This window comes from Lissotriton helveticus, chromosome 1_2, assembly GCF_964261635.1.
Source record: "Lissotriton helveticus chromosome 1_2, aLisHel1.1, whole genome shotgun sequence".
Lineage (NCBI taxonomy): Eukaryota > Metazoa > Chordata > Amphibia > Caudata > Salamandridae > Lissotriton > Lissotriton helveticus.
In genome coordinates, this window is record NC_136058.1 from 187,914,921 (window position 1) to 187,931,842 (window position 16,922).

The 16,922-nt window shown below is 50.3% G+C and overlaps 1 protein-coding gene across 45 annotated transcripts in view; it reads right to left on the reverse strand.

Annotated features, from left to right (window-relative positions):
* LOC144799531 (uncharacterized) overlaps positions 1 to 16,922 on the reverse strand; it is a 5,513,712-nt gene that overhangs the window by 2,073,119 nt on the left and 3,423,671 nt on the right. For all 45 annotated transcript variants that reach the window (XR_013603860.1, XR_013603862.1, XR_013603865.1 and 42 more), the window contains one exon: positions 9,762 to 9,818. Coding sequence is in view for 42 of the 45 variants with exons in the window: in XM_078671256.1 (XP_078527382.1) it covers positions 9,762 to 9,818 (57 nt within the window). In the remaining 3 variants the exon portion in view is untranslated. The remainder of the gene's footprint in view (positions 1 to 9,761; positions 9,819 to 16,922) is intronic.

A 16,922-nucleotide genomic window follows, 5' to 3' on the forward strand; every position in this document is an offset into this window, starting at 1 on the left:
CTTCTTGTAGGTGTGTGGACTTGTTACGCCGTAGGTGTGTGGACTTGTTACACCTCTCTTCACCTTTTCCAGAAGTTGTTGATGATGGCGTCGTGCCACATGACTTCTTACTTCAGTTCTCTTCTTCATGGCATCGTGCCACTCTTCTCCTTTTCACGACACAGTGCGGTCACCTTTCTTCCTTTGTCTTACTGACCAGGCTTCTTCAAGCAGCGTGCACTCGGCCTGTTTCCATCTGGTCTTGTCCTGTCTTTAGGACACTGTCTTCTCTCCACTCTTCGGTGACTGGACCGGTCATTACGATCTTCTCTCTTGCCTCCTATTACTTCCAGTTACTCTTGGTGTTGCGACCGTCTCTCCGGGTCTTCTGACCTCTCAGTTTACGGACGTCTTCTGGCAGGACATATTCATCCTGACTTGGCAGAATTTCTTCGCTGCGCCTTTATGGCTGGCCAGCATTCCGGCAACCTCTTGGCAGGTCGGCTTTTTGTTTGGGCGCCCCTCTGGCTTGTCGGATCCTCCTTTTCTTCTTGGGTGATCTTCTTTGCTACCAGATGGGGTGGACAGCTTGCTCTTCGTGAGTCTTCTTGCTATCCGCGACCGTTGGGATCGCTATTAGTTCTGCTGCAGTGCTTTTGTGTTGGCGCAGTTTCTCCTGCGCTCTTCGTGTGCTCTGCTTTTCCAGAGTGTTAACTTCACCTCTCCATGGACCTTCTCCGGTGGGTGCACTTCTCGTGCTCGCTTCCGGTGAGGCTCTTTAGCTTCTTGGGGCATTCACCTTGCTTGGTTGTTTCGCCTCCTTTTGGCTGCGGGGTAACTTTGCGTTACTCTTCCGGTGCACAGCAGTGTGCAGTGTAGCGGCAAGTTCTTGCTTCACTTGGTACCGTCGTGATACATCTTCAGTGTAGCTTTGTTCCTTGCGGTTCATTTGATTCTTTGGCGTCGTCGCTCTTCCACGTACGTATCGCACTTTTCTTCTTCACACCTGGGTACATGCCTCGCACGTCTTCTGGTGCTTTGGGTGTGGCTCCCTTATTTTCAGGCGCTGTCTTGTACTGTCCGCGTCCGGGGTACACTGGCGCTCTTCCAGTCGGTTGCCTGTGAAACTTGCTGCTTGCGGTAGACGTCTTGACTCTCCCTCTTTGTCCAGCGTGAGGTTTTCTTCTTCTGCGATTGCGGTGAGCACCTGTGGCCACAGGCATCACTTCTGCAGTGATGATGGGTCTCCGTCTTCGGCCGCGTCGCTGCAGGCTTGCTTTACCTCAGTAGGCTTTGCTTTGGTTTGGCTTGTGCTTGTTTGCTTCTTGGTGCTTCTTTTGATGCAATACCACCTGGTGACCACTAGATGGCAGTGTGGGCTGGATTCCTTTCAGCAGCAGCTTCTTCCTCTCTTGGTGACTTTCTTCTCTGTCTTTGCTGTTGCAGCCTTTGAGACCAGCTGTCCATGGAGTGTGCAGGAGAGGAGGGGGCTGGAGTCACCGCTGAGTAAAGGTAAGTCCCATCTCTTTTTTTTTCTTTTTTCTCAAGCATGGGGGCAGTGGGGTCTTCTCAGGCGCTGGCTGCTGGCAGCCATTTCGTGCTTCTGCTGGAGGACCCCCGGAGGTGTGGGCATCTTTCTTGTTCCTTCGGCGGCCAACTTTTCCGTGCACTACGCCCTCCCTGCCCGCCAGCCTCACAGTCCTTGCTCGGGCAGGGGGGAGGGGCTGGTTCCTCCTTGCGCTGTGCGGGGTGAGCACCTGCCGGCTCAATTAAAAGGCGGCAGCGTTCATGTTGACTTTTCCAGCTCCCTGCCCGCGGCAGCCTCAGTCTCTTCGCGCGCGGGCAGGGGGGAAGCTGGGGGCCATGTCTCGAGCATCATGGGTGGGCTCCGGTTGCTCCTGATGTCCTTCGAGGGTCGGCCCTGGCTCCTCGCACCTTCTCCCGGGGGTAGGCAGCGGCGGCCGGCGTCGTTGCAGTCCGGCCCTGCTTGCTTTTACTTTCTTCTCTCCGCCCGCAGCACTTCACACACGTCGGGCGGCGGGAGAGACACTGCAGGCAGGCCGCGGGTGAGCTCCGCTGGCCTTGCTGAAATCATTGTTTATAGGCGGGTAGCCTCAGGCAGGCCGCGGGTGGGCTCCGCTGGCCTTACTCGGTGTCCCGCAGCTCGCCACACGCTGCGGGCGCTTCTTTCAAGTCACTTAACCCTGCCGCCGCGCTTCACACACCGCGCGGCGGGGGAGCGCTGCAGGCAGGCCGCGGGTGAGCTCCGCTGGTCTGCCTTTATTTAAAGTTCATTTTCGGGCACCATGGCCACGCGGGCGGGCACCGCCAATGTTCAGACATGAGGGGGGTCGCTCCTGGCTTGCGCGGCCCCCCGGGGCCATTCACCGCTCACCTTCGGCCGACGGGCCTATGCTCCTCCGCGGCCTCGGCGAGTGGGCTCCGCCCGGCCAGGACTCCGCTCCGGTGGGGGTCCCTGCTACTGTGGCCGACTCGGGTGGGCTCCGATCGGTCCGCTTGGGTGCTCAGTTGCGGCCGGTGCAGGTGGGCTCTGGCCGGTCCGCTTTTCGTCGACGCTAGGCCCAGGGCAAGGTACGCACCCCTCGGGCCTCTCGGCGGCCGGCGCCACTTCGTCAGGGGTGCCCTTTACACGGGCAGCATTCTCCTCCCTTTTGGCAGTGGCTGCGTCGCGTGGAGTTCGAATCACTCCCTCGTCGCCATTGTAAAGTCGTGGGGCCTTAGGCCCACATACTCATAATAATTGCGACACAGACACCAGAGGTATAGTGGGTTAGTGAGCCACGAGCATGTGCGCTCGGCTCTTTTTATTAGCTGTGTCACGTGGTCCCGTGACATCAGTGGTGGGTGGGTGTTAGGTGTGTCATTACATCCAGAACAACTAGACTGTGTCTGCTAGGACACTACAGATTCCACCCAGAAAGACACTTGTCCGTTTGACAGAAATGGGAGCGTGACATCAGACATACCTTAAGGCAGAAGGAATGGGATAAGGTATTAACGTACCAACGTAAATTCTCCTGCACGCAAAATTCCAATACATTCGGCATATTATTCTGCATAGGGCATACCTCACGCCTGCGCGCTTACACAGGATATAAGGCATCAGTTGCCCCAGATGCAGAACACACAGCACTGACATGGCTCACGTGTTTTGGAGCTGCCTGGTGGTGGCGGTGATATGACGGGGCGAGGCTGTGGAAAGTGGTATTCTGGGACTTTTTAAACACAAAAAAATCAAGGAGCGCCACCAACCTCTTTCTAGAAAGGCTCCGTTGATAGTTTGGATATCCATTGCAATGCATTGGGAGGCCAGCAGTCTACCGGGCTGCATTATCAAGCGCAGCCACTCTTAAATGGGGTAAGGTCAAATTGGGTGCCCTGCGTGGCAAGAGGCCAGGGGCTTCCACAGGGTTCCCATTGCAATGGAATGGGACACTTTAATAGACAAATTACAAACGCTCTCGGAAGAGCCCTAGACCTGAGGGAGCAATTGTATGGCTGGAAACGTTTGTGTTCATTTAACATCATAACGCACCCTTAGCTTGTCTCAATCTTAGATCGATTATTCTATGTAGTATGCCCGGAACTAATATGCAAATGCCCCTTCATCCCGATATTGTTGGCTGTGTTAAAAAAATTCGGGATCCTTAAATATGGGCCGGCGCACATATTCTCCATTTCAATATATTCATCCTGGTTGTGACTGTAATGGCCTGGCAGTTTAAGTTGCTATATTTCTTTTTCACCTGTATGTTGTTTAGAACCAGTGACTCCTGTTGTGTAAGTTTTGCTGACTCATTGCGTGGAGACCCTCTTCGGGACCAGCCAATATGATATTGCCAATTGCATACGTTTGTATATGACATGTATATGACTATATTAAAAAATAGTCATTTTAATTTAAAATCAATAAAAATCGGTTAAAAAAAGGCAATTCAAAGTTGATCCACTAGCCAATAGAAGAGAGATACACTTTCAATGTATTTATTTGAATTTATATGTCAGTGCAACAGCTACCCAAAAAGGGTTTCCCAGCGCTATCAGTAAACAGCAGAGAAAAGAGAACAACCTACTGGCTAAAAAGCCAGGTTTTGAGTGACTTTCGGAACAATAAGAGATTGGCCTGAGTACGGAGAGATAGAGGAAGGGCATTACACAGTACAGGACCTAAATACGAAAAGGAGCGACCACCCGTACAGGAGAGTCTGACCCTAGGGACCTGAAATTTGGCCTGTGTGGAGGACCGCAGAGTGCGAGAGGGTACATAGAGACAGGTAAGAAGTTGCAAATATCGTGGGTTTCTGTTGTGCTTAATACGAAACATGTAAGTCAACCCACATGGAGTCCTGTACCATATGCACAACACACACTTGACACTCATATACGGATGTCATTGCAGGGTCTGAGCATGACATATAAGGGGGACCTTTACACAAGCAGACAGGCAGGCATCACACTCAGCTCGCAGCAGCGGCAAGATGGCCGAGCAGACGTGACCTGCTTCGGCTCCCGGTCCGCGCAGCACTTACGGATCTCTAACTGCGGCACCACCGAGCGGATCTAAGATTACCAGGCATCCACGGAAGGCGGAAACGCGGGGGCACGACTTGATGGCCCGTTGCGGTATATTGGTGACCCCGGGAGCTCTTCAGGCATGAGCTTCTTGGCGGCGTATGGCTCCGGGGCAAGATGGCGGCCGCTGCGCTCCTGGTGATTCTGCCGATCGTGGCGGCTGAGAGCTGAGCCAGTGGCGGTCGGGGCTATCGCGGTGGCAACAGCAGAGACCCTGGGGGTGAGCCTTGATCAACGGCGGCGTGCGGGCACCATTCGAAGCACTTTGGGAGCACAGACCCGGATGTCTGACCCTGTGATGGCGACCGGCGGGACGCCCAGAGGTAGCGGTTAGCCCTGAACGGCACTACCACGCAGCAACGGCCCAGACAGGGATTATTGGGAAGCGGAAGCTGGTAGGGATAAGGAGCAGGTGTGCTTCACAGAAGACTGGGCAGGCAGCAAGGGTAATATTCTTCGGAACCACAGTGCCGACGGCCTGACTCCAAAATGGCGGCCGGCGAGAAACCCTGAAATGGCGGCGAACCTCGTGGTGTGCTCCCATACCCCACTGAGACAGTCCTACTATGGTATGAGACCGGTTGTAGGGCATGTTGGCAGCATCACTACGCCTGGCAAACGACGCCTGCAGGGGGACTTACACATGACCCCCAATTCTGCCTAGCGACCTGTGGGGCGTAAGACGGCTGGAGGGACCTGTCGAGGTGGCGAGCAAGTGGCCGTGCATCTAGAGAGATCTCTTGCCTGCGGCCTTGCGAGGGAGTGGAGACGTGCATGCAGTCGCCTGGAGAGGTGGCTGTAGGCACCACGTTTGGTGACGCGCTGAGAGACCGAGCAACGCGACCTCTAGCCTCATCACTGGCTCCCCCGTGACTCCATCTATCCATCAGGGGAGCCCCTGAAAATCTCTGGGTCGCCTGCGGACCTGAACCCACTCCCTTATGCCTCCAAAGAAAAGCACAAACAAAGGCACGGGCAAGATATCGTATTTCCTTACTTCCGATGATTCGCGTCCAGTGCTCAGGGGCGACTCAGATAAGTCGACAATGGCCCTTTCTAAGGCGGACCTCCAATCTATGCTCAAGGACTTCGAGTCTGAGCTGCGTAACGAGCTCGGCCAGCCCACCGCTTGAGACAATTGACATCCTGCGGTCTCCATACTCTCCCCTACTAAGAACTCCTTTGTGCATTGCTGAGCCAACACCCGTCCCACGATCAGAGGAGCGGGACCCTCTATGATGTTTTCATTCCTCTCCTGCCCTTGAAAGCTGAGACCTAGCTACTTCTGTATGATGCCCGGCGGAACTACCCGGCGAGCTATAGGGGATATTGACTTTTGGCTCCCTATTTTGACTATCACCTACCCAGCCGGACTACGGGCAAACGCTTCTGCATCTCTACTGACCTTATCTTCCCCCTCTCCCTTCCCCCTACCCTCCCCCCTCTCCGCTCCTACCCTTTCCAGCTTCTGTCCTCTACCCTCACCTGCCCTTGCCCTTTGTCCTCACCCTGTTTTTCTGCGAACCTCTTCCCCCGCCACTTGAGACCAAACTATTTTGTCTGATGCCCGATGGAGCTACTTGGTTTAGCTATAAGGGAGATGGGCCGTGGATTCCCTCCGTGGTCGTCACCTACCCAGTCGGTCCTTAGACAGACTTCCTTTTGTCTCTATGGTTGTCTCTTCCCTTATCCTCACTTTCTCACCTCCCCTACCCCCCTCTACTTTTTCTCTCCTTTCTCTCCTCTCCTAATGTATTGCTGATTGTTTGATATTATATTTAGTGGCTGATCTTTTTCTGATATATGGTTGAACCACATTGTTGCACCTCCTTTCGTCTCTCCTGTCGGCTCCGCCCGCATCCTCCCTCTATGTCTCTCCTTCTCTCCTCTCGCAATGTATTGAGACTGAACTATTTTGTCTGATACCCGATGGAGCTACTGGGTTTAGCTATAGGGGAGACGGGCCGTGGATTCCCTCCTTGGTCGTCACCTACCCAGTCGGTCCTTAGACAGACTTCCTTTCCTCTCTATAGTTGTGTCTTCCCTTATCCTCACTTTCTCACCTCTCCTTCCCCCTACTACTTTCTCTCTCCTTTCTCTCTTCTCCTAATGTATTGCTGATTGTTTGATATTATGTTTACTTGTTGATCTTTTTTTGGTATTTTGTTGAACCACATTGTTGCACCTCCTTTCTTCTCGCCTGTCGGCTCCTCCCGCATCCTCCCTCTATCTATATCTCTCCTTCTCTTCTCTCTCAATTTATTTGAGACTGAACTATTTTGTCTGATGCCGATGGAGCTACTTGGTTTAGCTATAGGGGAGATGGGCAGTGGATTCCCGCCTTGGTCGTCACCTACCCAGTCGATCTTTTGACAGACTTCTTTTCGTCTCTCCTTATTGTCTCTTTCCTTATCCTCCCTTTCTCACCTCCCCTGCCCCCTGCCCCCTCCACTACTTTTCTCTCTCCTCTATCTTCTCTCCTCTCCTAATTGTATTGCTTATGTTTTGAATGCTTTGTGTAATTGTTGAACTTTTTCTGTTACATTGTTGATTCTCATGTAAAGCGCTCTAATACCTCCGGGTCTAGCCAGCGCTATATAAAAGAAATGAACCTGCGGCTGCTGACAATATGTGCTCCCACTTCCCCCAACCCCCCCCCCTCCGCTCCTACTCTTTCCAGCTTCTGTCCTCTGCCCTCGCTTGCGCCTGTCCTTTGTCCCGACTCTGTTTTTCTGTGAACCTCTTCCCTCGCCACCTGAGACTGAACTATTTTGTATGATGCCCGATGGAAATACCTGGTTTTAGCTATAGGGGAGATGGGCCGTGGATTCCCTCCATGGTCGTCACCTACCCAGTCGGTTTTTAGACAGACTTCCTTTCGTCTCTACGGTTGTCTCTTCCCTTATCCTCACTCTCTCTCCTCCTCTACCCCCCACTACTTTATCTCTCCTTTCTCTCCTCCCCTAATGTAATGCTGACTGTTCTATTTAATGTTTACTTGTTGTTCTTTTTCTGGTATATTGTCGAACCACATTGTTGCACTTCCTTTCGTCTCTCCTGTCGTCGCCTCCCGCATCCTCCCTCTATTTTTGTCTCTCCTCCCCTCCTCTCTCAATGTATTGAGACTGAACTATTTTGTCTGATACCTGATGGAGCTACCTGGTTTAGCTATAGAGGAGATGGGCCGTGGATTCCCTCCATGGTCGTCACCTACCCAGTCGGTCTTTAGACAGACTTCCTCGCGTCTCTACGGTTGTCTCTTCCCTTATCCTCACTTTCCCTCCTCCTCTACCCCCCACTACTTTCTCTCTCCTTTCTCTCCTCCCCTAATTGTATTGCTGTTTGTTTGCTATAATGTTTACTTGTTGATCTTTTCTGGTTTATTGTTGAACCACATAGTTACACTTCCTTTCGTCTCTCCTGTCGTCTCCGACCACATCCTCCCTCTATTTATGTCTCTCCTTCCCTCTTCTGTCAATGTATTGAGACTGAACTATTTTGTCTGACGCCCGATGGAGCTACTTGGTTTAGCTATAGAGGAGATGGGCCGTGGATTCACTCCTTGGTCGTCACCTACCCAGTCGGTCTTTAGGCAGACTTCTTTTCGTCTCTCCTTATTGTCTCTTCCCTAGCTCTTATCCTCTCTCCCCTGAATCTCTCCCCTTGTCTGCCCTGGGATCACACCTTATTGGACTTTGGACGTTGCCTTGACATATCTACCGGTTTGTGTCCCCATCACCCTTCCTCTCCTCTTCCCATGCTGTGTCTCTCCCCCCCCTCCCCTTTCCCGCCCTCATTATCTGTCTACTTCCCATGCTCCAACCCCCCCTCCCCGGAATCTCTCACCTTGCCTGCTTTTCCCCTTACGTATTCGTGCTTATTGTTTATCTCGACCTTACATGTAACTATGTTGCCATTCTCTAAGAACTGTGTAACCTTTGTAATGATGTAACCTGTAACTATGATCTGATGCTCATGTAAAGCGCTCTGATACCTCCGGGTCTAGCCAGCGCTATATAAAACTTTTAAAATGAATAAATAAATAAATAAATAAGGGAGCACAGAAAAAAGATTGTCCCGAACTCATGTTTCAAAACTGCATGCTGCATCCACCGCTCTCTGTGCATGTTCCAAGGACGCAGACAGTAATTGGAACTCCATACTTGGTTAGGGATCAATTTCTGGTCTGGGCCTCACTCAGCAAGCACACAGATTTTCGTGGATGTTGGGGTCAAAAGGAATCCAGAATGCTAGAGTCACTCTCAGATAGGTAACTTAAGGCATGGGTGCACATCCAACTAACTTGTGCGACCAAAGAGGCACGATGTTGGCATTCCATACTTAACTTCAGAGCCAGGTTCTGGGTAAATATCTGGTCTGGGCCAGATATGTGGTCCGGGCCACCCAGATTTTCATGGCTGCTGGGGCCGCGATGCTAGAGTTACTCATAGATAGGTAATATAAAGCATGGGTGCACATTCAACTACCATGTAATGAAGGTTCGTGTCCCAAAAGCCCTGCTCTAAATGAGGTTGGGGAACTGCAAATGTAAAGTAATGGGAGAACATAATTTCGCCAACTTGTAATTGACCCACTTGTTCACGATTAGTTTAACCCCTTGCATGCTCATGACGGAACCATTCCGTCACGATCGACGGTGATGCTGTGCTGGTGACGGAATGGTTCCTTCACGGTCCGGCCGCCGCGCCTGCGCGGCGCTGATTTCGCACCTGCGCGGCGCGTTCTATTGAGCGGGCGGGGCCGTGACGGAACCATTCCGTCACAAACACAGCGCCACTGCGGCTCGTGACGGAGTGGATCTGTCACGAGCATGGCGGCGCCGCGCGCCACCCCTAGCACTGTGGCGGAATTACCGCCGCGGCCAAGGGGTTAATCATGGCAGCCACATGTAGGACTCATCAGGGAATCTGGTACAATGTAATGCTCCCCTGGAGATTGGGTGCCATTGGCTGCAGAGTCCCCATTCTCTTCCTGGGGGTTTCTGCGGAGTACTCTGGGAGATCTCACAACATTTCCTAAGTTTTGCAGGAGTTCAAAAAAGATCACATTGGTCATTTTGTGTTAATGGGTATGTAAACCACACGCATGGGTTTTACCGATTCTCATAGTATAGATCTACTGAATTTTTCCCTAGCTTCAAAGAATTTTAAAAAGTCTGGAAAACCTACCTGCCGTTGGTTCCAATCTGATGGTTCTCGTCGATAATCTTCTTGAGTGCGCTCATTCTAAAAGAAAACAAACAAATTACAATTTAGTGAATTGCACAAGCAAGAGTATAATAATGGTAGATGCATTGGCACTAACAGACATTGTTTGTGCAGTGTCTTTTTTCAGGGAAAGTACACAACCCTAGGACAAACCATTGTGTCCTCCACCTAACAGCTAATCCCAAATGACTTGTGCTACAAGCACATATAGGTTCTGACCTACCTGAAAAGTAACTACAAAAGAAAAGAAAAAAAATAACAACCTGAATCGAAATGAACATAGGGTTCACAGTTCTGTAGAAACAACCTGAACTTTCTCGAATCTTCACCACTATCTATAAAGAAGGGAACATAATGAATGGGAAGATGAGTCTATACACTACAGGCATAATATACCCTTATAGCCCACCATAGCGGGCTATACTAGCCATTAAAGGTTTCGACAAGGGTCTTTAACCAGGGAGCAGGACTTTAATGCTGGTATAGCCCAGCTACTGGAGGGCTATAAAGCTATTGGAACAGAAAGGGCAGAAAGTTCTAAAAAATAAAAAAAAAGGCCTCACGGAGCTCGAGGGGATGAAGCCTTTGTTCAAAGCAACAGCTGCAAACACAAACAACATTGGAATGTTGGAGCTCCAGGCTTTTTATTTATTTAAATTTGTAACGCGCAACAGCTACCTGCAGTGGGTTTCCCGGCTTCTACCAGCCATTAGAAGCTCAGAGCACTCCCTTGTTTTCAATGGAGCTCCCAACAATCCAATGTTTTAATTAGTGTTAGGCCCAAAGTGTAATTAACATCAGGCTAAACTATCTTGACAATTCCTAGTTACAATCATAATCAAGCATTCCCCATTTGACTATCAATGTTTGTCAAGGTTTCTTGAGTTCTGAGTGTGATGCTGGTGGTTCCTCAGTGTGGTATTTCCAAGTCCTACATTTTGTTTGAAAATCACAAAAAAATTAAACATACACCTTTAATACAAATGTCCCAATTATTGAATCAATCTAATCATTTTGTGATTTGAATCACATAATAATAACGCACAAGTTACTTACCTTCGGTAGCGCTTTTTCTGGTAGATACAGTATCTGCCTGTGGATTCCTCACCTTGTGAATATTCCCCTTGCGTCAGCAACATTCGGAAATTCTTTTTGTAGCTTTGCGCCGACGTGGACGACGTCACAGAGGCACGGCATCGCTCGCGACTCCGATGACATCACCAACACCATAATAGGCCCACGCCGGCGTGATGACGTCAGTTCCGCCCTTTTTTCCGTGCCTTCGAGGCACACGGACGGACCGACAACAGTAGATATATACACAGTATACAATAGTCAAGATAACACACACAGTGTAAAGACAATGCAGTAACTCAAGTAGAATAAAACACTACTTTTGAGAATAACATATGCATATTAAAATATTGCCATAATCTAAGGAATGGACAATGGGGAGGTGGGTGGGCATGTGAGGAATTCGCAGGCAGATACTGTATCTACCAGAAAAAGCGCTACCGAAGGTAAGTAACTTGTTCTTCTGATAGATACATCTGCCAGTGGATTCCTCACCTTGTGAATAGAGTCCCACAGCAGTCCCCACTCCCAGGGGAGGGTGTCCACTCTCCTATACCAGAAAATCCTGAAGGACAGAACGCGCAAAGTGGCCGTCCCTCCTCACCTCGGTATCCAAGCAGTAATGTTTCGCAAAAGTGTGGAGGGAGGCCCAAGTTGCAGCTCTACAAATGTCCTCAACAGGCACACCACTAGACAAAGCAGATGTTGAAGACTTTGCTCTAGTAGAATGAGCCCTAATACCCTCTGTAGGATCCTTACCCGCCAGGGAGTAGCAGATCTTGATGCATAGTATGATCCATCTTGAAAGTGTGCGCTTGTGCACAGCTTTTCCTTTCCTGTAACCAGCAAATCCAACAAACAGCTGGTCATCCACCCTGAACTCTCTTGTCCTGTCCAGGTAGAAGCTCACCACCCTCTTCGGGTCCAAGCGGTGAAGTCTCTCCTCTTCCTTGGAAGGGTGAGGGGGAGGATAGAAGGTAGGAAGGGTAATAGACTGTCCTAGATGGAAGGGAGTTACCACCTTAGGCAGAAAAGCAGCCCTGGTCCTAAGAACCATTCGATCAGTATGAATGGTCAAGAAAGGGGGCTTTGAACTAAGAGCTTGAAGCTCACTTACCCTCCTTGCCCAGGTATTTGCAATAAGGAAACCGTCTTAAAAGACAAAAGTCTCATGGGACACTTGCGCAAAGGTTCGAAAGGAGAACCCATCAGGAAAGTAAGCACCAGATTTAAGTCCCATTGAGGCACAATAAAGGGAGTAGGAGGAAATTTATTTGTAAGGCCCTTCAAAAATCTTAAAACCACAGGAGATTTGAACAATGACGGCTGATCCGGCAAACAGAGAAATGCTGACAAAGCCGAAAGATAACCCTTAACTGTGGCAACAGCAAACACTTGCTGCGTCAAAGAAAGAGCAAACTGCAAAATATCAGACAAACAAGCCTTCAAAGGGTCAACAGATTTCTCTCCACACCAAGTGACAAATTTAGACCATCTGTTTGAATAGATTGATTTGGTGGAGTCACGCCTGGCCGAAAGAATGACATCCACCACATCATGTGGGAGAGAAAAGGAATTCAGGTTGCCCCGTTCAATCTCCAGGCATGAAGGTGTAAGGTCTAGGGGTGGAGGTGTAGAACCTGCCCCTCCATCTGAGAGAGGAGATCTGCCCTGAAAGGGAGACGGAGCGGCGGGCACGAGGAGAGGTGGAGAAGATCTGTGTCCTACACCCTTCTTGGCCAATCCGGGGCGACCAATATAACTTGGGCCCGGTCTTGGCGAATCTTCCTCAGAACCCGAGGAATCAAGGGTATGGGAGGAAACGCGTAAAGGAGTTGCGAGTCCCAACTCAACTGAAACGCGTGCCCCAAGGCTCCCTGCATCGGAAACTGGAGGCTGCAGAATGACGGGCAGTAAGCATTCTCGCGAGTGGCGAAAAGGTCCACCTGAGGAGTCCCCCACGTCCGAAAGACATGACAAACTACCTCTGGATGAAGCCTCCACTCGTGGTCGGCTGAGAACTGCCGACTGAGACTGTCTGCACGCACGTTCAGAACTCCGGCCAGAAGATTTGCCATCAGACAAATCTGATGATCCTGAACCCAGGACCAGAGAGGCAGAGCCTCTCTGCAGAGACACTGGGACCCTACTCCTCCCTGCTTGTTGACATACCACATCGCAGTGGTGTTGTCTGTCAGGACCTGAACAGACCGACCACGAAGGGAAGGGAGGAAGGCCTTGAGCGCCAGACGTATCGCCCGCAATTCCAGCAGGTTGATATGAAGCAACCTTTCCTCTGGAGACCAAAGACCCTTAACCTCCAGATCCCCCAGATGAGCACCCCACCCTAGAGTGGATGTATCCGTTATCACTGTGGCCACAGTTGGAAGCAGTTGAAAAGGCTTCCCTTAAGACAAGTTGCCTTCCTCTCCCCACCAAGTCAGATCTGCTGCAGTTTCTCTGGAGATCTTCACAGACTCCCTGAGATCCCCGTTGTGTTGAAACCACTGCCTGCAGAGGCACCACTGGAGTGCCCTCATGTGCCAGCGTGCATTGTTGACCAACAGAATGCAGGAAGCCATCAGACCGAGCAGGCGAAGGACCGCTCCATTGTGAAATAAAGGAATCAACTCCTGTATGTCGTGAATCCTTTGAGGAGGAGGGAATGCACGACACACGTTGTATCCAGTACCGCACCTATGAACAGGTTGCTCTGGGAGGGCACCAGGTGAGATTTGGGTACATTTATTGAAAAACCCAACCTGTACAACAACTGAGTTGTCACTTGCAGATGATGGAGCACCTTCTCAGGAGATTCTGCTTTGATCAGCCAATCATCCAGATACGGGAATACTGGTATCCCCAATCTTCTGAGATGTGCTGCCACCACAGCCATCACCTTGGTGAAGACTCGAGGCGCAGTAGTAAGACCAAACGGTAGAACCACAAACTGGTAATGTTGCGATCCCACCGTAAAACGGAGATACCTCCTGTGAGACTGCAGGATAGGGATATGAAAATATACATCCAGAAAGTCTATTGACACCATCCAGTCTTCTTCCATCAGCGCCTGAAGAACCTGTGCAAGGGTGAGCATCTTGAACTTCTCCTGTTTTAGATAAAGGTTCAAGATCCTGAGATCCAGGATTGGACGAAGTCTGCAATCCTTCTTGGGAATCAGGAAATACCGGGACTAGCATCCCTGACCCCTTTCCTGCTCTGGAACCATCTCTATCGCACCCTTTCTTAACAATGTCTGGACTTCCTCCTGCAGGAGTAACAGGTGTTCCTCCGTGCAGAAACCTTGGCAAGGAGGGTAATTCGGAGGGAATTCCAGAAAGGGAAGAGCATACCCATTTTCTACGAGATTGAGAACCCAAAGATCTGATGTAACCGATTCCCAATCCCGTAGAAAATGGGTAAGCCGGCCCCCCACTGGGCCCACATGATCCGGTACGGTGGATCTAGGGCTGCTTTTCTGTGGCTGGGGGGTTGGAAGAGGTGGAGGAGGAGGAGGCTTGACGTCCTCATGAACGAGCTCTTTGCCTACCCCTGTATGATTTATACAGTGGATTCTGCTGTTGCTGCTGCTGCTCCTGCTGTTGACCTTGACGGTAGGGACGAAAGGAAGAACGTTCAAAACCTCTAAATATTTTGGTAGATGAACCTCTTGTCTGTAGCCCCAAAGATTTGGCAGTAGCCCTACTGTCCTTAATTCTTTCTAAGGCTGCATCAGCTTTTTTACCAAAAAGACCAACACCGTCAAAGGGCAAATCCAACAACGCAGCCTGAACGTCCGCCGAAAAGTCTGATGACTTCAGCCAAGCAGCCCTTCTGGAGGCAACCGCAGTTCCCATGATGCGAGCAACTGAATCAGCGGTGTCAAGTCCACTCTGGATCACTTGACATGCAGCCGCCTGCACATCAGTCAATACTTCATCAAAATCCTTCCTGTTGTCAGGAATTTTAGGAGCCAACAAACCAAAAGAATCCATCAGGGCATGTATGTATCTACCCATAAGGCAAGTGGCATTATTTGATTTTAAAGCCATACTTGCTGATGAGAAAGACTTCTTCGCAGTCTGATCTTGTTTCTTGGATTCCTTATCCCCAGGCACTTGAGGGAAAGCACCCACAGTCTTTTTTGAACAGGCTGCCTGAATAACCAGACTTTCAGGCGAAGGATGAGAGGATAAAAACTGAAACAGGTGCAACTCTATACCTCCTTGCAACACTTTTAGCCACTGCAGGAGCAGTAAGAGGCTTGTTCCAAATCTCCAAAATAGGTTCAGTTAATGCTTCATTAAAGGGAAGCAACGGTTCAACAATAGAACTTGGTGAATGGACTACCTCAGTCAAGAGATTGGATTTATATTCCACCGTAGGCAATGTCAAATTTAAAAGTTCTGCAGCCTTCCTCATGACCATGTGGTATGGCCTAACATCCTTCGAAGGGGCATCAGACACAAAAGGCAGCACCCATTCTGGAGAAAGTTCCAAACCACTAGCTTCTCCTAGATCTTCAAAACAATCCTCCTGAAGCTCTCCTTCCATCTCAGCCTCAGCCTCTCTATATCTTTGCTCTTCTATGAGGTGCTGAGCATCCCTTCTGGATCTCTCTTTCAACAGCCGCGCTGTCGGATCCGTGAACGACTCCGACGGAGCCGGTATCGACGTCGAGATCGAATCCGCAGGCCCAGGACGCTGCTCTCGAGGTCGTCTCGGAGCCGGCGACGTCGGTATCGGCATCGACGACCTCGGCGGCGCCGAGTAATGCCAAGGCGGCGTCGGAGCCGGCATAAATGGCATAAAAGGAGCCGAAGCATAGGAGTGGGGAACTCCTAAATTAAACACCAGAGGACCCATAGGACCCAAAGGTGCACAAGAGGGGTACCACGCTCTGGAATAGACACCATACATAGCGTTTAAAAACGCAGTAGGGTCTTGACCTGGAGCAGGGAAAGGTGGATAAGAACCCACAGACTGACCCTTCAGAGGTTCCGGATTCGCCTCCTCTTCCACAGGTGGTCGTGTCATCGAACCCTCATCCAAAGGGACTTCTTCATCCTCTCGAGCCGAGACGGCGCCGGAGACGGATTCACAACCGGAGTCGGCGATTGAACCTGCGACTCCGAACGCGAAGGCTCACCTTCTGGATCCAAGACCTCTGGTGATGGAGATACTATATCCTTCTCATGCCTCCTCTTAGGCGACTTCGGTCTCGAGTCCGAATCCTTACCAGAATGACGCCGAGACTCATGTCTTCGCTTCTTATGCTTCTTTTTTGACTTCGAAGCATGACTGGATGACGACTTCGGAGTGACGCCGATCGTGATCTTGACCTCGACCTCGCCCTTCTCGAACGAGATCCCGAAGACTTCTTATCTTTACTTCCTCTTAACTTCGCCATTAAAAGCTTAGTCTCCCTCTCTCAAAGCGCCTTCGTATTCATCTATCTACACGAAAAACAACTAGCGTCATCATGGTCCGAACTCAGGCACCAGATACAATCCTCGTGCAGGTCCGTGATCGACATCATTTTGCCGCACTCTCTACATGGCTTGAATCCGGTCTTCTTAGTCGACATCTTCAGCGAAACAAAGAAGCAAGAACACAGCGAAAAACAGTAACAAAGTTACCAACAGCTACAGAGATTCCCCGAAACCGTTAGCGTCGATGACGCGGAAAAAAGGGAACTGACGTCATCACGCCGGCGTGGGCCTATTATGGTGTCGGTGATGTCATCGGAGTCGCGAGCGATGCCGTGCCTCTGTGACGTCATCCACGTCGGCACAAAGCTACAAAAAGAATTTCCGAATATTGCTGACGCAAGGGGGATATTCACAAGGTGAGGAATCCACTGGCAGATGTATCTATCAGAAATATATTTTAATTTCAGCATCTGAAAGTTCTTTCTTTTTAATCCATGGTATTATGATGTGGCTCTGGTTTCTGGCATGATGTGCATATGAGTTCGCTTTCAACCTATAATTACTGTGTCTTCTTATGGAGATGGGAAAAAAGTTAATTAATTTCATGTCACACGTT